Raw genomic sequence first — 27,060 nt, 5'->3', positions numbered from 1 at the left:
CAACATTATCATTTGCGCACCCACTATTTCTGTAGCCACCTCCCTGGGACTTACCAGCTTTCAGCCCCATTGAGTTATTCACAACATCTTTTTTATTCATTACAACTTCCTTCAACCTCACCTCACCACGCCAACCCACCCACCCCATTCTCCTTAGTCAATTGGATCCTTAATTTAGGGCGATTCCTTGTATCTTCCACAGTGAAAACAGACAAAAAAAATCATTCAGCTTATCTGCTATTTTTCTGTTCCCCATCGTAAATTTTCTTTCCTTTGCCTGCAATGGACACAACTTTTTCCTTTGACTGGACATCAAGCTGGGAGCCATTGCACCAACCCCCGACCCCACCACCCCACACCTCGGCCTCATCTCTGAATCCCCTGGCACATTCTCTCCCTGTGACTTTCCAGTCCCTCCATCATCCGCAGCAATTATCAGTGTTCTTGGTTGCTCTGTGATCCTGAGGTTTAAGAGATGGAGAGCAGTGGTGTGTGGGGTGTTGTGCCAAAACCATGACCTCCACTGTGGAGCTGTAGAACTCTGAGGCTCAAAGACTGTCAGAATCTAATGGTTGGCACCTCTCGCTGAGTGGTACCTCTGCCTCTTAGGGTCTTCATTCCAGGTGAAGGACACTGGGGGGAATATGAGTGCATTCCTGAACATAAACAGGCAGAACCATTTGTTAAAATGTATTGTGCCACTTAAAACTGGCATACTATCTATGGCACAATGAGGAATTGATAGACGACTATTACAACCTGTTTCCTTGTTATATACAACCACAAGTGCCAGCTGGCTTTTTGTTATGGTATTGAGAAATTTTTGGCGTCACAAAGAATGGACAGTGATTCAAGGGCATCCCAGTTGAATGTACTCCTGTCCTCAGCTGGTTTTGCACACAAATTCTTTTCATGTAAATATTTCTAGCCCACACCTCAGGATCAGGTTCTGGCTTCACACATGTCCGAAGTTCTTGGTGCTCACACATGCTGATCACACATATACAAGTTTCTGTCATTCACACCTTATCATGTTCCAACAGTGGTGTTTGGAAATAATTTAAGACAGGAACACAGGCCAATGTCCCAGCTCAGGGACACTGAACCCAACAACACCAGCTTCCTCAATCATTCCAGAAGGCAACTAATTCAGGATATATCAGGAATGTAACCTACAGTTCCTTGGGATAAATTCCCTAATTGCCAGTCAATATTATTAACCATGGAACCATATGGGTTTCTGATACACTGTTACTATTGTATTGAAATGCCAAGGGGACATCTCTAGGTACTCACATATTCATCATAAGTATCCTCTTCTGGTGGAGGTGGTGGTCGATAGCCAGATGCTCCTGGTCCCCCTCTACTACGTGGTGCTGGAGTACCCCTCACTGCATGGGATAGAGAGGGTGCCCCCCGTGCCACTGGCGTTCCTCTTGGTACTGGAACTCCTCGTCCAGGAAGGAGAGTGCTGGCACGTCCCCTAAAACAACACAGAACAGTTAAATAAAACAATAAAACAACTCTGGATGCTGTAGATCTGATACAAACAAAAACAGAAAATGCTAGAGAAACTCAGCAGATCTGGCAGCATGTGTGAAGAGGAAACAGAGTTAATGTTTCAAGCCCAGTGATCCTTCTTCAGAATGCAGAACAGTTTTTGTTTGAACATCGACCAAACTTTAAAAAGTTTGCTTTAAAAAAAATCTTGAAGTATGGGCATCGTTGGCAAGGTTGGTATTTATTTGCTCTGAGGTGGTGGTAGCCCTTCTTGAACCACTGCCAGTGAGTTGATATGGTTGAGAAGCTTGCTAGCTCACTCCATTTATGTGATAGGGTAGGACTGAAGTCAGATGGATCGAGTAAGAAAGACTGCCTTCCCTGAAGGTGGAAACGTGAACCCATTGGATTTTAATTATAAGCTGAGCATTTGTGATCACCTTTACTAGTGTCAGTTGCTATTTTCAGGTTTTTAATTCAGTCAACCAAATTCTAATTTTGATCTGTTTTTGTGGGATTTGAACTTGTGAACTTGCTCAATTACCAGTCCAGACCTAACTGGTTAACTTGGTCTGGTAAAATGATTATTGTATGACACAAACATTAAAGTGAGTATTAAATTATGTTTTAAATATTAAACTACTCAATGTTGCAGCTGCTAGAGAATGCAAAGGGGCTAATTTGGCACTGTGTGAAGTATTGTACTCGTGACACGTTAGAACATAGAAGTATAGTACAGACAGGAACAGGCCCTTCTGCCCAAAATGCCCAAGCCAACAATGATGTGATTCTAAACTAATCTTATCTACCTGTACATGGTCTGTATTCCTGTATTCGCTACCTGTCCATGTATCTGTCTAAAAGTCTCAAACATTGTATCATTTTTGCTTCTACGTTGGCAGCGTGTTCCAAGCACCAAAGCTACCTGTGTAAAAATATTTTCCATGTACATCTCCTTTAAAACTTTTCTTCCCCTCTCACCTTAAGCCTATGCCCTCTAGTATTTAATATTTCCACACTGGAAAAAAAGACACTGACTATCCACTTTATCCATGCCTTTCATTACTATCAAGTCAACCATCAACCTCTGCCACTCCAGCCAAAACAATCCATATTTGTCCTATCTCTCCTCACAGCTAATATTCTCCAATTCAGGCAGCATCTCAGCAAACCTCTTTTGCAAAGCCTCCGCATCTTTCCTATAGTGTGGCAACTCCAAATGTGGCCTAACTTTGATATTTAATGCCCTGGATTGATGAATGCAAACATGCTGCACATCTTCTTTACCACCTTAGGCACTTGTGTTGCCACTTTCAGGGAACTATGTACCCTTTGTATATCCATGCTCTGAAAAGTCCTGCCACTTTCAGTATACTTTACTCTTGCATTTTGTCTTCCAAAATGCATCACCTCACAATTGTCCAGAATGAACTCCATCTGCCATTTCTCCGTACAACTTTCCAACTGATCTATATCGTGCTGCATTGTTTGACAATCTTCCCTAACATTTTCATGCCATCTGCCAACTTACTAATCAGCCCACCACATTTTCATCCAAATCATTTGTATATACACATTACAAACAGCTGAAGACCCAGCACTGTAACAGACCTCCAGTCAGAAAAAACAACCTTCCACAACTACCCTCTGTATTCAATGACCAAGCCAATTTTGTATCCAACATACCAATGCACCATAAACCTCATGTGACTTCATCATTCTCTAAACTAATGTTGAAAAGTGAAACTATTATCTCCTTCCTTCTTGTTCCAATAGTATTGACACATATATAGACAGACACACACAAGCATAGATATATGTACATACAAATGTGCACATGTGCATCTGCACTCATACAGCCAATTTGTAAACACAGACATAGAGCCACCTACACATGCACATGCAGTCACTATGTATACACAAATAACCACACATATATACAGCTACATACACATACACACACGTATGTACATATTATGTGTGGCGGGCTTGTCAGGAAGTATTTGTTGTTTCATTGGCTGCACAATGTTGGATGATTAATGTCAAACAAATGATACAATGTTGACATAACAAATAATATCCTTTCTTATCCTGCCATCTTAAAAACATGAGAATTAATTTTGCTCATACCAATGGCAACTTGACGTAAGACCATAGGAGCAGAAATTAGGCCATTCAGCCCATTGAGTGTGCTCTGCCATTCAGTTATGGCCGATAGGTTTTTCAACCCCATTTTCCTGCTTTTTCCCCATAACCTTTGATCCCCTCAGCAAACAAGAACTTATCTATCTCTGTTTTAAATATACTCAATAACCTTGCATTCACAACCCTCTGTGGCAATCAATTCCACAGATTCACCACTCTGTGGCTAAAGAAGTTTCTCCTTGTCTCCATTCACAGATTGGAGAAGACCAGGAAAGCTGAATTAAAACAATGTAAAAATAGGAATAGATGGGATAATGCCTAGTTTCTTTGCTCCCAGAGAGTAGGGAGCTCTGGAATGTATTAAAGGTGGGTTGGGTATTGTCTCTTTCTATACATTCTATTGGGAGAGGGACCAACTCCTAAGGGTCAGAGTTCCATTAAACAGAAGAAAAGTCTCTCTATAATCCAGAATCAGGAAGGGAGTGGGATGGGGTCGGGAAGATGGGAGGAGTTTTGGAGGAGGGGAGTTGGGAGGGAAATGAGAAGAGAGGAATGGAGAGGGGTTTTGGAGAAGTAGAGAGAAAAGGGGTTTGGGAGGAAGTAAGTATGCAGGGGATTGGAAGATGGGGAGTTGGGAGAGGTTTGAGAATGGGTTTTGGGAGACGGGGTAAGGTGCTGAGGGTTTGGGAGGAGGTGGTGGAGAGGGACATCAGGTGGTGTTTAGCATGGATTTCCAGCCATTGTGAATATGGGGTTTGACGAACTGACTTGCCCCTTATTATCAATCATTTGGGAATGTCTGATTGTCTTCACTGGGACAGTGCTATGTCAACAGCGCTCTGTAGTAAATAATTGAAACATCGCATCAGCACAGATCGCATCAGCACAGTCTCAGTGAGCAAACTTTACAGAACATGGAACCAGTCCAATGCAGGCTTTAGAATTCCACCATGATCTTTCCTTTGACACCAGTGTGATCTAATCCTGCTGCTGGCCCTAATGTTTTTTTGGGGGGGGGGAGGGGGATGTTGAGTCATGGCCCTCCTTCCTGCATGGTCTTTTCCTACCTGCTCTTGTCCCCATGTAACCTTCCCTCTGGCAGATTTACCTCGCTGCTGGTGTGAGGGCAGATCGGATCACCCTTCCACGTGTTCCCCTCCCTCGATTAGAATCCTCGGAACCATTCAGGTATGACAGTTCTCTCAACTGTTCCTGACGAATCTCATCATTGTAGTCCTGCACAGAGGAAAGACACTTTCAGTACTATCACAATCCAATTTAGCATTTTCTCAGCAGCTTTAGCAAAGAATAGCATTTTACTTCATATCTCTCTGAGGGTATAACTGAATTGTTTTCCCATTGAGCTCCTTTACATGATACTTTTGTTACTAATCCATACAAACATAAAATAACAAAGCTCATGTTGATGTGTTTACAGGCTCAAAGCAAATGCACAATTGATAAACATTACCTTATTAATGAACATTATTTTTCATTGAAGTACTTGTACAGACATAGGCCATTTAGCCCATCTAGTTTGTACCACGTCTCTATGAACACAACCCATCTCACCCCATCAGCACACCCTTCTTGTCCCTTTCCTCCACATACTTAGCAAGGTTCTCTCAAAGTACAAATTCAAATGCCTATCTCAGAGCAATATATAAACTGCACATATAGCTCTTCCTATAATAGATGAAAGGCTTTAAATGAATTTCAACAAAGACAATGAGATCTGGACTTCTCCCACTTCCAGGGGAAAAAAAACAGGCATGAAATGCAACTCATTCAATTATCCTTTTGCTCTGACACAGAAAACATTTTACATCAAGGACTAAGACATATAAGTGCATTCCTGTCTCTCAGTAACATTTAGCAGGGGATAAAATTTACCATTAGATAGCAGCCCTTCTTAGAAGGAAGATAGTAAACAAAAGTAGCTGAATTCTTAACATTCTTAACCCAAGCACCATAAGAACACAGGGTTGGGTCAATGGAACTAATAACCATTGTTGCTACATCCTCATTCCAGGCAGATGGCACTACCACACAAAAAGAATCATTCTCAGTACATTAAACTATCCCAGGAGCTCATATAATCATGAGCTCACTTCAGACATTTGAGCTTGTGATGTAGAATAACTCTTCAGTACAGTGCTGAGGGGCTCTTGCCCTGTCAGAGGTGCTGTCTTCAAAATGGGTTAAAGTGAAAGTGAAATATTGCCCTTGCACCAATCTAAAGAGGAGGAGGGGCACTGTCCCTGTTGCCAATGTTTCATCCTTCCCAGCATCATTTAAAGCAGTTTATTAGATGTTACTTCATGAATTTTATGGGACTATTCTGTGTGCAAATTGGCTACTGTGTTTTTCTACAACAGTGCTCACATTTTCAAAAGTATTGTAGTGGCTGTAAAGCTGTGAAGTTCTGAGGTTAAGAAAGGTATAATGCAAATACAATTCTGTCTTGGTCATATAGTCTGGCTATGCCATCACTGCTACACATCTGTCATGACCATGCCTCCTCTTGCTAAGCTTTCAAAACACAACTGGAAAGTTTGAAGTATCGATGGTTATGAAGCAGCATCTATAGTAGCGATGTGGCATAGACTTGGATTAAACCAGGAATTTAATATTGCTGGTTATACCATGATCAGGAGAAGAAGGGAGGAAACATAATTTTAGTGGAAAATTTTATTTCAATGCTAAATGTGAAGATGTCCCAGAAGATGTTGCTTTAAGACAGAATCAATACTGATAGAATTAAGTGAGAGAAACATTAATGATAAAATTATCGATGTACATTACAAACCATCCAACAGATGAGATAGTAGGGAAGATCTGTAAACAGTTAGAAAAGATATGTTATACACTGACAATAACATTGGTTGATTTTAACCTTCCCAATGTAGCCCGGAATTTGATTTCCATGTGCCGTCGAATTGGGGATTTCCTTTAGGAATCACCAAGGACTGTTTCTGAGAACTGTATGTCTCCAGTCGAATAATGTTAAAAGCATTATTTGATTTAGGCACTTATGAACAGGAATGGGTCCTGCAGCCTCTTGAGCCTTCTCAGTTATACATGGTTGATCTATACATCAAACCTTTTTACTTACCTTATATCTATATCTTCCAGTACTGTTATCCACAAAATCTCAGTTCTAAACATACAAATCAACGCCCCATTTCAATAGCTCTTTTGAGGAAAAGCATTCCAGATCTCCACTCGCCTCTGTATGAAGATTTACTTCCTGTCATCACTCCAGGTGGACTTGATCTAATTTTAAGGTTGTGCCTCCCTTTTTTGTCTTCTCCACTGGAGGTAATAGTTTCCCATCTTTTGCCCTGTCAACTCCTTTCATCAGCTGAAACACGTCAATTCCAGGACATTAAGTAGGCAACTGAGGCAAAAATAAGAGACCAATTGGGAGATATTGGCCAGTCTAAAATCAGACTTAATGCAAAACAGGAAAGGATCATGTCAGTTAAGTGTAATAGACAGGAAAGAAGAAAGCAAAGTACAGACAGATAAAATAGGAACCATCAAAAAATGACCGGGTGGAAAAACTGGCCAACAGACTGACAGATCAGCAGTAAATCAGCTTCAAACATGACGTGGACAGAGTGCGAAGACAGACAAAAAGGTGAAATCAAAATAAGATGGTCTGTACACAGAAAGCATTTCAAACAGGACTTGGACATATCAGATGCAGAAGGAGTATGTGTCATTAAAATAGAGCTTATTGGTGTTTAATCAGAAACTTTTAAGTGCAATTAATTTGACAAACACTCCAACTTGCCAGTGTGCACCAATCTCAGTCACAGGGTTTCTCAGAATCTCCTTAACACCATTATTCACTTGATTATGAATCAAAACATGAAATTGTGATTAGTCTTTACAAACACTTACTCAATCACTCTGCATTTCCATAATTGCGGCTTTCTGTACAAATTTATAATTTATATTGTTATTAGATACTATTAATTCTAATAGAAATGACATTGTTGGAAATGATCATCTTTAATCAATAGTGGTGAAGAAGGCTTTTGAACAAAAAATCAATTCATGGGATGTGGGAATCAGTGCTGGGTTTATTTATTGTCCATCCTTAGTTGCCCTTGAGAAGGTGGTGGTGAGGCTGCTTTCTTTAACCACAGAATTTCAGGATTTTGATCTAGCAACACTGAGTAAAAGGCAATATATTTCCAACTCAGCATGGTGAGTGCCTTGAAGAAGAACTTAGAGTTGGTGATATTCCTATGTATCTGCTGCACTTCTTCTAGATAGCAGTAGTTTTGGGTCTGGAAGGTGCCACGTAAAGAGTCTTGGTAAATTTCTGCCTTACATCTTGTAGAGGCTTCAAACTGCTGCTACTGAGCTTCAGTGGTGAAGGGATTGAATGTTCATGGATGCGATGCCAAACAAGCGGCTACTTTGTCCTAGGAGATGTCAAGCTTCCAGAGTATTGTTGGAGCTGCAGGTATCCAGGCAATGATTTGGAGGTGCCAGTGTTGGACTGGAGTGGACAAAGTTAAAAATCACAGAACGCCAGGTTATAGTCCAACAGGATTATTTGAAGGACCAGTTTTCGAAATGCTTCTTTACCATATATGCGGCAGGTCCTCAAGTGACTCAGCCAACATTATCTATCTCATACGCTACAAGCAAGGATGTCCTGAGGAATGGTACATTGGCAAGACCGAGTAGAGGCTACAACAATGAATGAATGCACACCCCATAACAATCACCAGCCAGGAGCGTTCCCTCCCAGTCAGGGAACACTTTAGTGGTCTAGGACATTCGGCTTCGGACCTTCAGGTGACTATCCTCCTAGGTGGACTTCTGAACAGGCAACAATACAAAGTGGCTGAGTAGAGGCTGATAGTCAATTTCAGTACCCATGGGGATGGCCTCAACCAGGACCTTGGGTTCATGTCATACTACAGGTGACCCCACTGCACAATACACTCATTCTCTCTCACACACACACACACACACACACACTCACACTATCTCTCATACACTCACACATACTCCCCCCACACACTCTCATGCATCCTCTCAGACTTATTTCTCATTACACTCTCACATATACACATTATACACACACTCTCACAGACACTTACACCCCCACACACATACACACTCACTCGGTCTTCCCACACATTTAAGTTTGTGCGGTGAATTTGTCCTTGCAGAATTACATTTTATTTTGCTCAAAAACTGTAGAAATCCATATAAGAATCTGTAAACCCCATTTCAGAAATAGAATCAGTCTGACCCAACATTTGGACACAGATAGACTTTAACCTCACACCTCCCATGCATTGTCTGAGCTGAGATGGCATCTATTGTTAAAGCTATTTTGAGAATGTAATTTTTAAAAATTTCTGGGATTTATGTATGAAGGAACCAAAATTAACATGATCATTTTAAAAGATGAAAGACTTCAGCTAAATTTGTTTACTATTACATTCTAAGACACTGCAACCCTGTTGCTATAATTTCTGTTTCTTATGATTCTGCTCCACAACAACCTGATGAAGAAGCAACACTTTGAAAGCTAGTGCTTCCGAATAAATCTGTTGGACTAATACCTGGTGTTGTGAGATTTTTAACTCTGTCCAGGCAAGTCACCTTCCGACTTTTGCCCTGTAGATGGTGGACTGGCTTTGGGAATCAGGAGGTGAGTTACTCACTATAGGATTCCTAGTCTCTGACTTGCTCTTGTAGTCACTGTATTTATATGGCTAGTCCAGTTTCGCATTTGGCCCACGGTAACCCCCAGGGTGTTGATAGTGAAGATCCAATGAATAGTAACACCACTGAATGTCATGAACTGATAGTTGGATTGTTTCTTATTGGAGCTGTTCATTGCTTGGTACTTGTGTGACAGGAATTTTACATACCACTTATCACTCCTGTGTGAATATGGAGTGTTTCATTATTTGAGGAATCCCAAGTGATGTCAATTGTTGCATAATCATCAGTGAACATCTTCAGTTCTGACCTTATTGAAGAAGGGGAGTTCATTGATGAAGTAGTTGAAGATGGTTGGGCTAGGACACTACCCTGGGGCAGCACGATGGCACAGTGGTTAGCACTGCTGCCTCACAGCGCCAGAGACCTGGGTTCAATGCCCACCTCAGGCGACTGACTGTGTGGAGTTTGCACGTTCTCCCCGTGTCTGCGTGGGTTTCCTCCGGGTGCTCCGGTTTCCTCCACAGTCCAAAGATGTGCGGGTCAGGTGAATTGGCCATGCTAAATTGCCCATAGTGTTAGGTAAATGTAGGGGTAGGGATATGGGTGGGTTGCGCTTTGGCGGGTCGGTGTGGACTTGTTGGGCCGAAGGGCCTGTTTCCACACTGTAAGTAATCTAATCTAATCTAAACTCCTGCAGAGATGATGCCCTGGAGATAGCAGTCTCATCTAGAGGGGCTGAATGGTCTACTGCTGTCTTATATTCCTATAATGTTGTCATGACAAGAAAGAGTCTTCACAGTCAATGAAGTACTTTTGAAGTGTGATCTTTAGTCTCAGAAAGGAAATATAACAGTTGAAATAAGTATAGCTAGCATCCATGAACAATAAAGTGAAAATGACCAAAATTTATTTTTTTTAGTGATGCTAACTCAAGAATGTTGGTCAGTACACCATTAATAACTTGCCTCTTTCCCTTCAAAACAGTTCTCCAGGGATCTTTTTTACATCCCCATGGGATTTATAATGTGGCTTTGTTTTGTTGTATTGTCCAAAATCACAGAGTTTGCTGGTGCAACATTCCCTCAGTAGAGATTCAGGCCTAGAGAACCAATCAATAGATAAACCATCTTGTTCAAACCATTAACCAATTATTCTGAAAGCAATGCATCTTTACCCTCAAATTCTTAAGAGATAAAAAATTAGGAAGCAACAGATGAAAACCTGAATTTTAGGAAAAAAAAATCATTATTTATGTATCATCTTTCTCATCATTTTTGACTGTTAATGTATTTCACTGCCAGGTCATTTCTTTTTACAGCACAGTCAGTGCTATACATTTACAACTGAACAGTTTGCAAGGACACTAAATGAAATCTGTAGTCACACATCACCAGTTTATAGTCCAGCAGATTTATTTGAAATCACAAGCTTTCACAACACAGTTCCTTTTATCAGGTGCACTGCAAAAGCTCGTCATTTCAAATAAACCTGTTGGACTGCAACCTGGTGTCATGTGACATCAAACTTTGTCCACCCCATCAGCATCTCCACATCAAGTGAAATAACCAGGTCATCAAGATAGGAGGTGGAGTAGCTCACTATGTCCTTCAAAATTGCTCCACAATTCAACAAAATCACCGCTGATCCGATTATGGCTTCAACTCTACTTTTCTGTTTCTCACAACCTTTGATTCCTTGTGGGTCAAAGAATTATCTAACTCAGTCATGAATCTGTTCAATGATCCAGACACTTTGGAAGAAAGAATTCTCAGACATACTACTCTCCATTATAAACAGAAGACCCCTAGTTGTGAAATAATGTTCAAGATTACCCTTCAAACTCCTTCTGCCCTCTCTGGTGGTGAGTTTGATGACAGGACGGGCACTGAATCAGGTAGGAGAGTGGCAGGTGAGCTTTGTGGCATCTTTCTGCCTCCAATCAGACTAGATCAAGGGATGGTGGTTGATATTGCTGCCCAATTTTCTAGTCAGCCGCCCAAGTGCACAATTAGTTATCACTGAAGGGGCTTCTCTGTTGTAGATGGGCCTGTCACCAAGCAGAAAGCATGACAATGACAACTCTCCTGGTTGTCATCCACCAAGAGATTTGGCAGAAATGGGAGGGGTAACCTTCTGCAAAGGCACACTGTCCTGAGTGAGGAACCCAGCATCAGAAAGGACAGCTTCTCTGGGGCCAAAGCCCTATGCTTGCTTCTAACCTCCTTTCAAACCCTCAACCCCAAACTCAAATCCCTTCCTGACACAACTTACCTCTGCCCTGGGTCACTCCGCAAAACTAGCCTCTGTTGTTTACCATTCTGGCAGACCCATGAGAAAGACAGCTCTGGCCTCTGGATGGCTGGCATAATTCAATAGGCAGGATATCTGCTCCTGATGGCCTGGTTACCCAGAATGGTGTCCCCTTAACTACATGACCATCTGGCGGATTGACAGGCCTTTAACTAGGGAGGCAACATGGGTGTATTACTGGCTGACCACCTTGCATATGAGACTCTGACCCTTCCACAAGTGTACCTATCCTCTCAGCATCTACCCTGTTAAGCTCCATCTGAATCTGGATATATTTCAATAATATCATTCTTATTCTTCTAGATTCAACTGAACATACACCCAAGCAACTCAACTTTTCCTTCATAAGACAACCATTCATGCCAGGAATCAGTGTAGGGAAGCTTCTCTGAATCATTTCCAATGCAAGTCTATTCTTACTTTGTAAAGAAATGATTATTTGGGGATCCAAGATGGTGACGATCTAGGAAGATCACGTTGAAGAGCTCCGCACTGCATCGCCAGTGGGACAAAGTCCTAACTTGCCCAACCCACACCACCGCGATATCCTGAAACTCTGGAAAGGTTGTGGAGTCCCAGGAAACTATCAAAGAGCAACATACTTTGGTTTTTGCCATCCAATGATGCTAAAGAAGGGAGGAGGTATGTCTGAGGCCAGGCCTGAAGCCCAGCCTGCAGGTTCCTCAATCTCTATTTCCTACCAGGTCCTGGTGAAGGAGATGTTGGGGAAACAGTGGAGAAGTTGGCTCCAATTTCTATCATTCTTCAGAAGCATGAACAGCAGCTGGGAAACCTCGAGACACAATGCATAAGGTAGAACACAGAGTCACAGTGGTGGAAGCTGACACTGGTCCCTCCAAGGATAGGATCCAAGCCCTGGAGACGCAGGTCCTTAATTTGCTTGACCAGGTTGATGATCTCGAGAATAGTGGCAGAAGAAAATATATTTAGATCGTCAATTTCCCGGAGGATAAGGAAAGTGAGTGGCTGGTGGAATTTATTGAGGACTGGTTGCCAAATATCCATAACTTGGAGACTAGAATGAGAAGCTTGAAGATTGAGGGCTCACCAGGTCACGGCGCGGAGGTCAGGTGTGGACCAATGTTGTCGTCCTTATCTTGGTTCGGTTTCATCACTATAGAGATAAGTAGAGAATTGTGGAAGCTTCAAGAATCCAGGGGAAGGATCCAAAGGCCTTAGTTTACAAGGACTTTAAGATCATGTTCTTCCAGGGCTTCTCAGCAGCAGTGATCAGAAAACATCAAGAGAAGACTGAGGGCACTCGGGATCTAGTACTCTCTGAAGTATCCGGCGGTGCTTCGGTTACCTTAGGTGGATCTGTACATCTCTTTGACACGTCGGAGAAGACAAGAGACTTTGTGGACAAATTAACTTGATCTGAACAGATTTTTTTTTGGTAACAACCTGGTCTAAACTATACTCCGGGGTGACTGGGATGTGCATGTTCAGTTTCTATGTTAAGTTATACCAAAAGATAAGTGGGGTGCTTACATCTTTATTTCAAAATTTCTTTGTTCACATCGTTAATCCATAATGTATATTCTTTCTTTGCTGCTTGTGTTCATACAACTCTAGCAAGGAGGAAAAATGGCTGGGATGGCTAGATGCCTACTTCCGGGCAGTTTATGCCCGGTTCAGGTATTTAAATGCCCTGGCTGCTGGATTGGCAACAGGATGGGAAGTTGGGTTTTGGCATGTGTAGATGCTCCCTTTGGTAGGGGTGAGTTCCCCTATTCAGCGCCATTAGCGCTCTATATGTTGGTTTGTTTTTTTGGTCTTTGTTGTATATAATCATTGATAGTTTTGTAGGTTTGTTTAACGTAGTGGTTTTAGTTTATGTAACTTTTATTTCTGATGGATCTTGCAACATTAAGGCTCGGCGATTTGCAATTCGAGTTCCTCCTCTCTGGAATCTAAATGTTAATGCAGAAGGTTATGCCAAATGACTTGATTAAATGGTGTACTTGAGTAACTCCCTTTGATCTTCTATCGATTTAGAGGAAAAAGGCACTCTCGAGTCTTAAAAAGGAAAAGGTGGATATTGTTTGATCACAGGAGATACACTTGAATGACAGGGAGAATTTGAAACTACAACAGAATGGCCTTGATTGGGTTTACGTTTCAGCTTTTAATACCAGAAGTAGGGGAGTGGCTATATTGGCTAGGAAGAATCTCCCATTAAGTTAGTAGAGTGTGTTAAAGCCACACACGGGAGGTTTGTAATCCTCAGAACCCTGATAAATGGGGAAGAGTATGGTGTATATAATGTTTATTGCCCTCTGGCCCATCTCCTCACATTTCTGGTAGATGTATTCTCTAAATTGATCAGTCTCGAGTTCCGGCATATCATTATAGGGGAGATGATACCCTCTGTACAAACTAAACAATTAGCGGATCTACGTGTGGAGTTAGGGTTGGTGGATGTCTAGAGGTGTCTCCACCGTACAGGCAGGGATTTCATGTTTTTTTCCCAATCCACACAGATGTCACACCAGGATTGATTTTTTTTCTGACCACCCGGGGAACCCTGGACTTGGTGGCATCTTGTATGATTGTTAATACTACCATCTCCAATCACGCTTCCTGTTGGTTAAGATTAAGGACGCTATAGTGGACCTGAGGCACTGGTGAATGGGATAAAAAGTTTGTGGAGTACTTCTCTAAGGAATTTAGGGCATTCAGAGACATTAGTTCAGGCTCGGTTAGTAGCCCATCCGTCCTTTGGGAAATTGCCAAAGCCTATGCTGGAGGTTAGTTATCTCCTACTCTGCCAGTAGGAAGTGGCAGAAGGGCGAGCAGCAACATCTCCCCGAAGCACAGTCGAAGGCAGCTGAGAAGGCTTACTTTGACAGGCTCTCATTGGTCAAACTACAGAGGATTACAGTGCTGCGGTCTGCATTGAATTCTGTGCTCTTATAATCATACTCTAATATTTTAAATGCCTTACAGAATGTCTTTTCAAAATTCAAATACACTACATCTACTCTTACTCCTTTATTTATTTCCTGCTTGTTACATCAAAAAATTATAATAAACTTATCAAAAACAATTTCATTTTCACAAAATAATGTTGACGCTGTCTGATTATATTCCAGCTTTCTAATCATTCTGCTTGTACCTTCTTCAGAGTGGATATTAATTTTCCCAGTGACAGATGTTAGACTAACTGGTGTAGACTGTAATTTCCTGCTTTCAGTCTCCCTCTTTTCTTCAATAGTGGTATTACATCTGCAATTTTCCAATCTGCCAGGGCATTTTCATAATCGAGAGAATTTTGGAAGCCTAAAATCAGCACATCCACTTTTTTTGCAACCACTTATTTTAAGACCTTGTTGTGTAAGCCATCAAGTCGAGAACATTTATCAGTCTATTAAATCTCCATAGTTTGCCGAGTACTTTATCCTGGTGGATAGGATTGTTTTGTTCCTTACTCCCTTTCCCCTGCGACATTCAGTTTTTGTTTTACTGTTCTTGAAATATACTCTGCATCTTTTACTGTGAAGATGGACAAAAAAAAAATATTGTTCCAGGTTTTACTAGCCCCTTGTTTTCTCATCCCCTAAAGGATCAACATTCACTTATATATTCATTTCATTTTAATCACAGTTTTTACTGCCTCTGTTTGTATTTCTTGCTAGCTTTTTCTCCACACTCCAATATCACCCATTTTTGCAAAAAAAGTCATCCTTCTTTGTGTTCTAATATTTTCCTGAAAAGTTAGGCTACTATTAATTTTTATAGCATTGTACATATTTTCTTTCAAAATGATATTGTCCTATTTATAAGTAGCCTTAAGAACTGGTAATATTGGTTGACATAGAAACTATTGTCGATGATACCAGATGAAGGAAATATAATTCTTTTATTCAAACATTGACATGCAATCTTTTACATTCACCTCAACTAACACATATAGCCTTGGTTCAACAGCTCATTTTCTGAAGCTGGTGCACACACTCATTATTCTCAAGTTGGGAAATGTTGGCTAGGGTATTGGGAGAACTCCTCTACTTTTCTTTATAAGTGCATCCAATGGTTTAATGTCTGCACTATAGAACTGCAACTCTGACAGTCCAGCACTCTCACAGCACTGCATTGATGTAGTGACCTTGATTATACACACAATGGTAAAATGGCTGTGTAAAAATAGCAAGAACAAGAATTTAATGAAGAAACTTCCTAATGTTACATTCTCAACCTTTTAGCTTTTGATAGCAGTCTTGTTTCTGAATGAGGAAGTTATCAGAACGTCCCATTACAGACAGGAGTATAAAACATCGACCGATATTCTAGCCGCTATGATCCCAGCTGATGGCGATGATAGATAAGTCAGATTCCAGAGTGAATGGATAGGCTTGATGGAAGACTGAACATATTCACACAAGGCTGCCAGTTTACATTTAACAAAAAGAACATAAGTTTATCACACAATACCTTTAAAAAGTGTGTGAGATAAAGACACACACACAATTATGAAAAATCTTATGATGAAGCAAAAGGAAAAAAAACAACCCATTTGCCCTATATTCTACATAGTCACTCAAGCCCAGTGAAATAATTCTCCTAATTTCATTTCAAAATTATTTACTCAACTGAAAAGGTTGTAAGTATTTCCTTTTAGTGACTGCCTTCACATTCACCAGATGTGATTCTCTTTGTCTCTTCCTGAGAGTCTCAAACTGGTTCAGTTACTGATTTTTCCTCGCCAAGTCTTAAGAAAAGATAAAGGCTGTTAAATCAGCTTAAGATCTCTTTCCAGTTCTGATGGCCTGAAGCCTGCCAAAGTCAAGCTGCTTGTGGTCCCTGGCAATCTCTCTTGCCTGTAGGTTGTAACCACTCAAATCAACAATAAACAGCAATGATCTCACCAGACAGACTGTTGAGTCACTTGGCCAATTTTGCATGATTTCTTAGAAATCTGTCTATTGAAAATTTCTTGCAAACATATTTATTGGAAATTGGTCTTTTCTTCATTGGATAAATTAATTTAAGACACCTTTTCCAATGAAAACACCAACACAATACTGAAAAACAAAATTTATTTGTCCACACCTTTTTTAAAAACACATGGTACAGCACTGAGGGAGTCCACTGTGTCTGAGGAAGTATCTTTTAGATGAAACAATAAATAAGGCTGCCCTCTCAAGTGACTGCAAACTTTGTCATTATTTTAAACAAAAGGTGTACTCTTGTCATCTGCAGGCAAACATTTACATCTTGTTTGACATCAGTAAAAACAGATTATTTGGACATTGCTATGCTGTTTGCGGGAGCTTGCTGTGTCCAAATTACCTGCTACATTTACCATGTTACAACAGTTTACTGCACCTCAGTAAGTACTTCATCGCCTGTGAAGCACTTTGGAATGTCTTGAGACTGTGAAAGGCAGGATATTAATATGGGTTCTTTTCTTTTATTGAAGTAATGGATACGACAGTATGAAAAGCAATGGAAGTGATCGGGGCATAAATTGGCAATAATAAATCCCACTAAGCAACAATTGACATCTGCTACTGATTACTGGCACAAAGCAAGCAGAAGAACCTGAAGAGAAAGGGGATGTGATGATCTTGGGGATTTCACCACTTCAATTCATGGGCAAAACAGAGCAAGTATGGAATTGAAGTACAAGACATTTCATAGAAGTGATCAGTAACTGCCTCTTGGTACAAACTATAATATATACCATCAAATAACTTGGAGGTTCATAAAATGGGCGGCACGGTGGCACAGTGCCCGGGTTCAATTCCCGACTCAGGCGACTGACTGTGTGGAGTTTGCACATTCTCCCCGTGTCTGCGTGGGTTTCCTCCGGGTGCTCCGGTATCTTCCCACAGTCCAAAGATGTGCAGGTCAGGTGAATTTACCATGCTAAATTGCCCATAGTGTTAGGCAAAGGGTAAATGTAGCAGTATGGGTGGATTGTGCTTCGGCAGGTCAGTGTGGACTTGTTGGGCCGAAGGGCCTGTTTCCACACTGTAAGTAATCTAATCTAATAAAATACATCTTCCTTGGTGTTTATGTCAACAAAATAGGGGAGTAACATGCGTGATTGGTTGGAAGCAGTCTTTTCATCTGTTAGACTGCTCCTGTTTCTGTTGAGAGGTGGGTGAAAACAGATGAGAGGAGAAGGGGTAAATGGCTTGTTAACCATCATTCAATCCCTATTCAGATTAACACAGAGGAGGATGTGAACGTGAAGCTCAGTTTGAGTTAATTCTGGCATCCATTATGAAAACGGTGGACAGCATTTCAAAATATTCAACCCACTATTTTTAAGTCGAAGTAATTACATTTAAATTATACATTGATATACAATTTTCCTTCAAAACTAAATTTCCACTTAATTTGTTATGTTATGTACACTACTTAATTAATCCATTGGAAAATTTGAAAATGTTTATGCAAAAAGCAATATAGATTCCTAGGAGGAGACTGTATTACTCACAGTTATTATTTAAAATAACTTAAACATGGGGATAACCAATTCAAAGAATCATAGAATAGTTATAGAACAAAAGGAGGCAATTCAGATCTTCATCTCTCATTGGCTCTGTGCAAGAACAATTCAGCCAATCCCATACCCTGTCTGCAGTTCAGCAACGTCATTTACCGTATTTCATGTGTTACACATATATGTTGTAAAACTAGTTCCAATCTTATTGTGTTCCCTCTTTCTTCACTGAATTTTGTAACATTTTTCTATCCGTCTCCCCCAAATGTTTTGTGCACTTTATTTACACAGTCTGTGGCCACCTCCTGCTTTCTGTCCCTTCACCAAATTAAGTTGAACATTCTGCAACAGCGTCATCAAACTGGCTGGCAGAAACACTGACCCTACCTCTGTTAAGGGATAACCTGTTGTCTTTAGGATCCTTGAGCCTCCTTACCATGAACAGTGGCTCTTCATTGAGCATAAATAGCATAGCTTGGGCAGAGTTCATTGAAGAAAGTGAGAAACATATGGTGAGTGATGCAGGAGCCTGAAATCTTCCCGTGAAAATAAGATAACCCAGTGCAGAGATGGAAGTGGAGTTGACCAACTTGTAAAATGCAGTAGAGTAATGGAATAGTCTTTCAATAATGTAGGTTATTCAATAACTTAGCAAGGCTATAGCCTGGTATATCTTCAATGACCTATTATGGTAGCTAATTTTTATCTGAATAAACACTGTTATAATGAATCCCAAGCCTTGAACTTGTCTTCACATCAATCAGTCGGTCTTAAATCTAGATTTATAAACTTGCTACCTTTCCCCAATGTGCAATGATCTAAAGCTCTCTATCCTGCACTAATTTCGTTTGGCAAATGTTACTTGTGTTGTGGGTTACACATGTTTTAAGCAATGATTGTAAATCTATTTCCAGGTTGTGAATGTAAATGAATGATGAGTTAGATTGACACTTTCTGGTGCAGATATGATGGTTGAAGAATATCTCTGTAACAAACAGGCTCTGTGCACAGAAGTTATTAAGGTTATATATGTACAAGACAGCTCACCTCTAAAATGAGATGCCTGTTCAATCTTGTTCCACTCCACTTCCTAAATCTACCAGCTCAGAGCAAATGGAACGTTTAGACTTCTGCAGGCAAGTCAGTCAAAAGTGAACTGTGGCGTAATTAATTGAAGACATTTATACAGCTACTTCAGAGCTTAGAGGTATTATGGAAAGCCCTGCATGATCCTTTCTATAAATACAAACACCCATGTGAAAGGACGAAGGAAAACCTCATTTGCATCTGCTGCACTCATTAAAGCATGTCTCATCCAACTGGGGGTGAAGTTAGCTTTAACTTCATTTTAAAATAAAGCCAGTGCAATGGAAGTATAGTTAAATATCATTAGCTGTATTCAGGAAAAGACTTGCACAATGACAATACATTTCCAACTGTTTTTTGGGAAAGTTTCATTTTAAAAGTACTCAAAAAAAAATCATCCATGAGGTATGAGTATAGCTGGCTAGGCTAGCATTTGTTGCATATCTCTAACTGCCCTTAAGGAGGTGATAGTGAGCTACCTTCTTGAACTGCTGCAGTCCATATGATGTAGGGGCATAGACAATGCTATTAAGGAGGGTTTTGAAGATTTTGATTCAGAAACATTGAAGGATTGGCAATGCAATTCCAACTGAGAATGGTGTCTGACTTGGAGGAGAACTTGCAGGTGGTCTTTCCACTCACCTGTTACTGGTGGAGGTCAGGGTTTTAGGTGCTGTCAAAGAGCATTTGGCAAGCGACTGCAATGCATTTTCTAAATTATGTATACAATTGGTGGCAGAGGAGAGACTGAACTTTGAAAGTTGTGGATGAAAGACCTAGTCAAGTGGACTGTTTGTCTCAGATCACATCAAGCTTCTAGTTTGCTTTTGAAGCTACAACCATCCAGGTCAGGCAAGTCGAAGGTATACCAACAGACTTCTTATTTGTCTCTTGTAGATGATGGACAGGTTTCAGGGAGTCAGAGGGTGAGTTGTTTACCACAGAATTCTCTGCCTCTGACCTGCACTTGAAGCCATGGTATTTATGTAATCAGTTTCTGGTCAATCTCCCAGGAGTTTTGATGGCGGGGGAATTCATTGTAACATAATTGCATGGAAAATGGTCAGATTCTCTCCTGTTACCTGGCAAATGACAAAAGGGTTTAATGGTGTGAATGGTAATGGGACAAGGAAAGGAAAAAAATGAGCCAGAAAGAGATAGGTGTGAATGAAAGAATCAGAACATCTGCCACCTGAAAGCAAAATAAAAGCAAAAACAAGGCAAAAGAAAAATCAAAACCAAACAAGTGAGAAAGGAAACAAAGTTGACAATAGGTGATTTTCTGAAATATGGAACTGATTATTGCATCCAGGAGGAGGCAAAGTGTCGCACTGAAATCCAAGGTCCTGGTCCTTGATAGGATATCAGATATGTGTCTTTGTGTTTTAAAATGTAAATAGATTTCCTGAAGCAGCATTCACCGAAAGCAACAGAGAGGCAGGGAAAAAATGAGTAGCAGATATTACAATAAGGAGCAGATGTTGGGAGAATCAACATTTCAAGGTTAAATATTGATGTGTGCAGTGGATTGGAGGTGAAGGGGGAGCTGGGAGGAGAGGAGAACTGGCAATCAACTATTAGTTGACAATATTGTTCAAAATTCAATTACTTTGACAATCCCCCACATGTTTACAGTCAATTCCACTTCAGGCAATGTAAGGGAGGGAAGACAGGTTCTGAATATTGTGGGTGGCATTCACTCCATCAAGCTTGCTTCTTTCATACCCTCATGGCAAAAATATTATTCTGCTGTAGTCAGACTCTTCTACTGTTCTAAAGCATCATACTGCTCTTGACATCACCTAACACAGGATCTCTGCACCTTGGACCATAAGTTATCTGTAAAACCCAAGTTCAATATCTCTTCACACTACTCCTCATAAACCTGCCATCCCACCAATCAGGCTGGTGAACCGTTGCTACACTTGCTCTATGGCAAGTATATTTTCTTGTAGGTAAGGAGATGCAAACTGCACACAATACTCCAGATATGGTCTCACTGAAGTCTTACACAGCTGTAGTAAGATTTTCTTGCTTCTGTACTCAAACTAACTACAATGAATGCCAACATATCATTTGCATTCCTAACGGCTTGCAGTACTTGCACGCTTGCTTTCAATGACTGGTGTGCAAAGCCACCCAGGTCCCTTTGCAGATCAACCTTCCCCAAACTATTGCCATTTTAAAAATGCTCTGTCATTATGTTTTTCCTATCAAAGTGAACAACATCACATTTGGTTAAGTTGTACTGCATTTACCATGTATTGCCCACTTGTTCAACTTGTCCAAATTGTCCTGAAGCCTCTTTACATTTACCTGATCACTCTCAGCAAACTTGGAGATATTACATTGATTTCTGCATCTAAGTCGTTAATCTACAGGGTGAATTTCTATGGCCCAAGTACTGAACTTTGTGGTACTCCACCTGTTGTCATCTTCTACTCTGAAAATAACCCATTTATTCCTACCCTCTCTTTCTGTCAACTAACCACTTCACAATCCATGTCAGTATATTACGACTGAGCCCCTACGGTTCGATTTTGGACAATAACCTCTAAGTGGGGCTTTACCAAATGTTTCCCGCAAATTCAAATACACCATGCCCACTGGTTTGTTTCATCTATTCTGTACAATACATCTCCAAAAAATTCCATCTTGTTTGTCAAATCCAGATCCCTTTTGTAAATCCATGCTGACTTTGTGTCTTATTGTCATAACCTTTTATAATTGACAGCAGCATTTTTCCTACCACTGATGTTAAGTTAACCAGTCCCATTTTTAACCTTCCCTTTTTAAAAGATAATGGGGTTATATTGGCCACTCTCCAGTTGGCCAGATCTGAACTAGAATCAACAGACACTTGCATGATGATACTGAATGGATACACTATTTACTGGCCACCTCCTCCAATAGCGTGGGATGTAGATTATCAAGCCCTAGGCACTTATCTGCTTTCAGTGTTATTAATTTGTCCAGAGGTTTTTTTTCAAACTAATACTAATTTCCTTCAATTCCACCTCACCTTGCTTCCTCAGAACTTCTATGAAATATTGTGTTTTTGCAAAGTCAGAACAAAAGTAGTTGCTTAATTACTCTGCCATTTCTTTGTTCGTCATTCTTAACAATTACCCCATTTCAGGCTACAGGGAGCTGACATTTGTCTTCACTAATCTTTTTATTACATGCTTAGAGAAGCTCTTACAGTTCACTTTTATTTTCTTTACAAGTTGACTTATATACTCTATTTTTCCCAGTTAATTAACCTCTTGGTGCTCTTTTTTTATGAATTCTAAACGGTTCCTGATTGCTGAGTTCACAACTCTTTCTAGCAACCTTATATTAATCAATTTTGAATAACTTTAGTTTCTTTTGTTAAATGTGTGTGAGCCACTTTTGTGCTGTTTCACTCAAAGAATTTATAACTGTTGCAGTCATGCATTTGTATCTTTTATATTAATTGTTGCTTATTGTCATGTCTTTTAATGAAGTTATCAGGTCTATCACAACCAACTCACTCCTCATACATTTGTAGTTTGCTTTGTTTAGATTTAGAAAGCTAATTTTGGATTTGATTACTTCACTTTTTAGCCCAACAAAATTTCTGTAATGTTATAGTCACTTTTACTGGAAGGATCTCTCACAACAAGATTACTGGTTAATCCCTTCTCATTGCATAAAACATACATCAGCATAGCCTACCCTCTAGATGGTTGATTAATATTCTTGTCAAAAAACTGGTGATAGGGATACTTGGACACCCAGATCTTACTGCATTCTCTCACCATTCAGATAATATGTTTTTTTTTATCTTTTCTACCAAAATATATAATTTATCTCTTTCCGATATTCTACTCCATTTGTCAGATCTCACTTGTCTATATCCCTTTGTTGGCTCCTCATGTCCTCTTCACAAATCAGTTTCCTACCTATCCTTGTGTCATCAACAAATTTAGCTACCACATCTTTGATCTCTTTATCTAAATCATTTATATAAATTGTAAAGAGCTGTGTCCCTAGCATCAACCCCCGTGGCACACCACTTGTGAAATGCTGGCAGCCTAAGAAGACCCATTTATTTCTTCTCTCTGCTTTTAGTTAACTTGATGTCTGACATGGGAAGGTGTTAGAATCAATTATTAAGTAGGCTATGGTCTTGTGGCACAGCAGTATAGTGTCCTTACCACTGAGCCTTGAAGTCCAAGTTCAAATCTCACCTGGGCCAAAAGGTGGTGGAGGAGGGGTCACTGAATACTTTAAACACAGCCAGATAGGTGCCTGTTAGGCAGGGGAAATAGAGGTTATTGGGACAGATGGAAACATGGAAGGTGAAACATGAACAGATCAGCTGTGATTGTACTGAATGAAGGAGCAGGCACAGTTGCTTGAGTGGTCTACTCCTGCTGTCAGCTCATTAATTCAAATAAAGGTTGAGGAATGTTTGCAAAGATGAGCACAGGAATTCTCCCTTCCTGGCATCCTCACTCAAAGTTATCTCTCAATCAGCAAAAACAGATGTTCAGTTTATTTCTCTGCTATTTGGGGGAACTTGTTGGGTTTAAATTGGTTGCCACATCTCCTATATATCAATGCTATTTGAAAAGTCATTCTTCCACAGTAAAACACTTCTGGGTTATCCTGAACTCATGAAGGCGAGATGGAGATGTTGTGGATTGACAAAGAAGGCCAGTCTGAAATGATCTCTCTTTCTTGCATCCACCCATTCCTGTGTTGTGGAATTCACTGCTATTCTGTCACAACTTTATTCATCTTGGAATTCTATTAGTAATCGCTTAGGCTTTCCACTGTTTTCAGAATATTTCTCCCCCCCCCCCTCTTTAATCAAGTGATTCCCACATTGTCTTCAGCTCTGGACATTTTAATTACACTTTAATTACAACTCCTCAACTTTGCATGAGTTTCACACTTGCCCTACATCTGTGTGGGACCATGTCAATGCACCGGTCCCTAATTTTGTAATGCTATCTTTCTGCTCAGATTAGGAGAGTTTTCTTAGCAGCTCAAAAATGATTTATGACACTATATGAATATCTCCCACCACCACCACTACTCCCATTCCCCCTCTCTCCCATAAATGTAAATCCCTGGCTGAAAATATACTGCCTGCGAATTTCAAATTGCAGATATACCTATGCATACATCAAGGAGTCCAGAGCTGAAGCCAATGTGTGCTTGTAGGTTAACAATTGCACTGGAAATCAGGCCAGTGTTCTTCACAGGTTTTCATTTCCTCCTATCACTGTGCCCAAGCTGAAAGAAAGCATATTTTATTACCTGGTCTGCAGTTTTACATGTCCCTAATGCATAATTGTCAACTGAAAGTGTAACATGATCGGTGTGCAGTTATTTTTGTAGAAAAACTTCAACCAACCTGTTTTCTGATTGACCAGGTGGATCTATGTGAGATTCCAGAGAGTTTAGATTAGATTAGATTAGATTACTTACAGTGTGGAAACAGGCCCTTCGGCCCAACAAGTCCACACCGAGCCGCCGAAGCGCAACCCACCCATACCCCTACATTTACCCCTTACCTAACACTACGGCAATTTAGCATGGCCAATTCACCTGAACCATACATCTATTTTTTATGTGTGATCAGTTTTGATTCAGGGCAAAGGGTGGTTCAGCTTAGTACCAAATAAAATCCAAAAGATGCTAAAAATTCACTTGGAGTCTACAATGAGCAGGGAATGTGCAGTGTGCTGTTTCAGGACAACTTAATGATTAAAGCAGACTTCCATCGTGCAATGAGATCAATTCTGAGTGACCCATTCCTATGCTCACACTAATGATTCACATAATTAGAGACAGAGCTTAGCAAATCAGCAGAAACATTTCAGTTTTTTTTAATCAGACTGCTGAATATGCAAAGTGTACATCAAATAGAGATTGCTAATAAGCTCCTCAAAAATAGGTCACCAATTTTTAATTAAGTAGGCTTTTAAATTTTGGCCTAAATATTCCTTCAAATTGCATTATGGTATTAATTTGCATCAAGCACTTAGACCAGGGGTGTGGAGTGTATGCAGGTTGTTGTTGGGATAGGAAAGGGACGAACTCTTGTCAAGCTTGTCAACTTGAACTAGATATCTCTGGGTTCCAAATTCCTCTTCATGCAAGTAGTTCAAGGAGGACGGGAGACTGAATCCTCCATTTGCAAATATGTATGTCATGAGATCATAAGAAACAGTAGTCTATTTTGTCCCTTGCGTCAATTTCACATTTAACAAGGCTCTTTCCAGGTGATGGAGCAGGCTTGAAGGGCCGAATGGTCTACTCTTTGTCCTAAGTCTTATTGCTCTGTGTTATCTTAACAAGGTCACGATCATGAAACATACAAGAGTCAGGGATTGCTCATTTAAGCAAGCGGAGGCATCTTCTCTCGGAGGATTGTGAATCTGTGGAATTCTTTACTACAGACACTGGATAAGTAAACATATTCAAGACTGGGAAAGACAGATTTTTAACCCGTAAGGGAATCAAGGGTTATGGGAAAAAGTAGGAACATGGTGATGATCAGCCATGATCTCATCGATGGTAGAGGCAACTCATAGAATCCCTACAGGGTGGAGCAGGCCATTCAGCCCATCGAGTCCACACCAACTCTTTGAAAAGCATCTTATCCTGTCCCACCCCACTATCCTATTCCTGCAACTCCGCGTCTCCCATGGCTAATCCACCTGGCCAGAACATTCCTGGACATTATGGGCAATCCAACTAACCTGCACATCTTTGGACTGTGGGAGGAAACCTGGAGAAGCCAGAGGAAACCCATGCAAACACAGGGAGAATGTGCAAACTCCACACAGACAGTCACCAAGGCCAGTTGAGCCCAGTCCTCGATGCTGTGAGGTAGCAGTGCTTACCACTGAGCAACTGTGTTACCCTACTGAATGGGCTGAATGGCATACTTCTGCTTCTCTGTCTTATGGTTTTAAGAGCCTACGAGGACTTGATAGACTGAATGCTGATGGGGTGTTTCCTCTCATGGGAAAGTCAAGAGCCAGAGATACAGCATCAAGATAACAGGTTATCCATTTAAGATGAGGGAAATTAAAGCAAAATACTGTGGAATCTGGAAATCTGAAACAAACAGAAAATACTGGAGAAATTCAGCTGGTATGACAGTACTTATGTAGACAGAAATGAAGTTAATGTTTTAAGTCCACTGTGATTCTTTGTCAGTGTTCTTTCTCTGAAGAAGGGAGCTCCTTTTGCAATAAAAAACCTGTGGAACTCTCTTCTTAGGCAGCTACTGTCATGGGGTAATTGAATATATTTAAGGCTGAGTAAAATTGATCAGCCATGATCTTATCAAATGGTGGAGCAGGCTTGAATGGCTGAGGAGCTGTTTCCTGGTCCTAGTCTCTCTTTTCGCATTAGCAAATTTGGCAAATACTGTCAGCCTCTTCCACCAGCTCACTAATATATATTGTAAATAGTTCAGCCCCAAGCACTAACCCCAGTGGCAATCCACCATTTACAGTTTGCCAACCTGAAAATGAGCCATTTATCTCAACTGCCAGTTAGCCAAATCTTCATTAATGCTAGTGCATCAAGACCTAGAATTCTTATCTTCTGTAAGTCACTTTTTTATGCAGCACCTTACTGATGCTATTTGGAAATCCAAATCACTACAACCATTGATGGCACTATCATCCATCCGGCTAGGTGAACCCTCAAATTTCTCAAACATTACTTCCCTTCCACAAAATCATGTTGACTTTGCCTCTTTGCACCTTCCTCATATTTTCACAATCACAGATGCTTGAATAACGGGGCTACAATTGCTGCTTGCTGCCTCTTTTTTTACTTGAACAAAG

The 27,060-nt window shown here is 40.5% G+C and overlaps 1 protein-coding gene across 2 annotated transcripts in view; it reads right to left on the bottom strand.

Annotated features, from left to right (window-relative positions):
• LOC132807012 (KH domain-containing, RNA-binding, signal transduction-associated protein 2-like) overlaps window positions 1–27,060 on the bottom strand; it is a 556,391-nt gene that overhangs the window by 163,761 nt on the left and 365,570 nt on the right. For both annotated transcript variants that reach the window (XM_060821296.1, XM_060821305.1), the window contains exons 5-6: window positions 4,754–4,881; window positions 1,297–1,483 (exon numbers count right to left, since the gene is read on the bottom strand). In XM_060821296.1, coding sequence (XP_060677279.1) covers window positions 1,297–1,483; window positions 4,754–4,881 — 315 coding nt within the window. The remainder of the gene's footprint in view (window positions 1–1,296; window positions 1,484–4,753; window positions 4,882–27,060) is intronic.

This window comes from Hemiscyllium ocellatum, chromosome 3, assembly GCF_020745735.1.
Source record: "Hemiscyllium ocellatum isolate sHemOce1 chromosome 3, sHemOce1.pat.X.cur, whole genome shotgun sequence".
In the NCBI taxonomy this organism is placed as follows: Eukaryota; Metazoa; Chordata; class Chondrichthyes; order Orectolobiformes; family Hemiscylliidae; genus Hemiscyllium; species Hemiscyllium ocellatum.
Note: the sequence above shows the minus strand (reverse complement) of the source record. Positions and strands in the feature narration are given on the sequence as shown.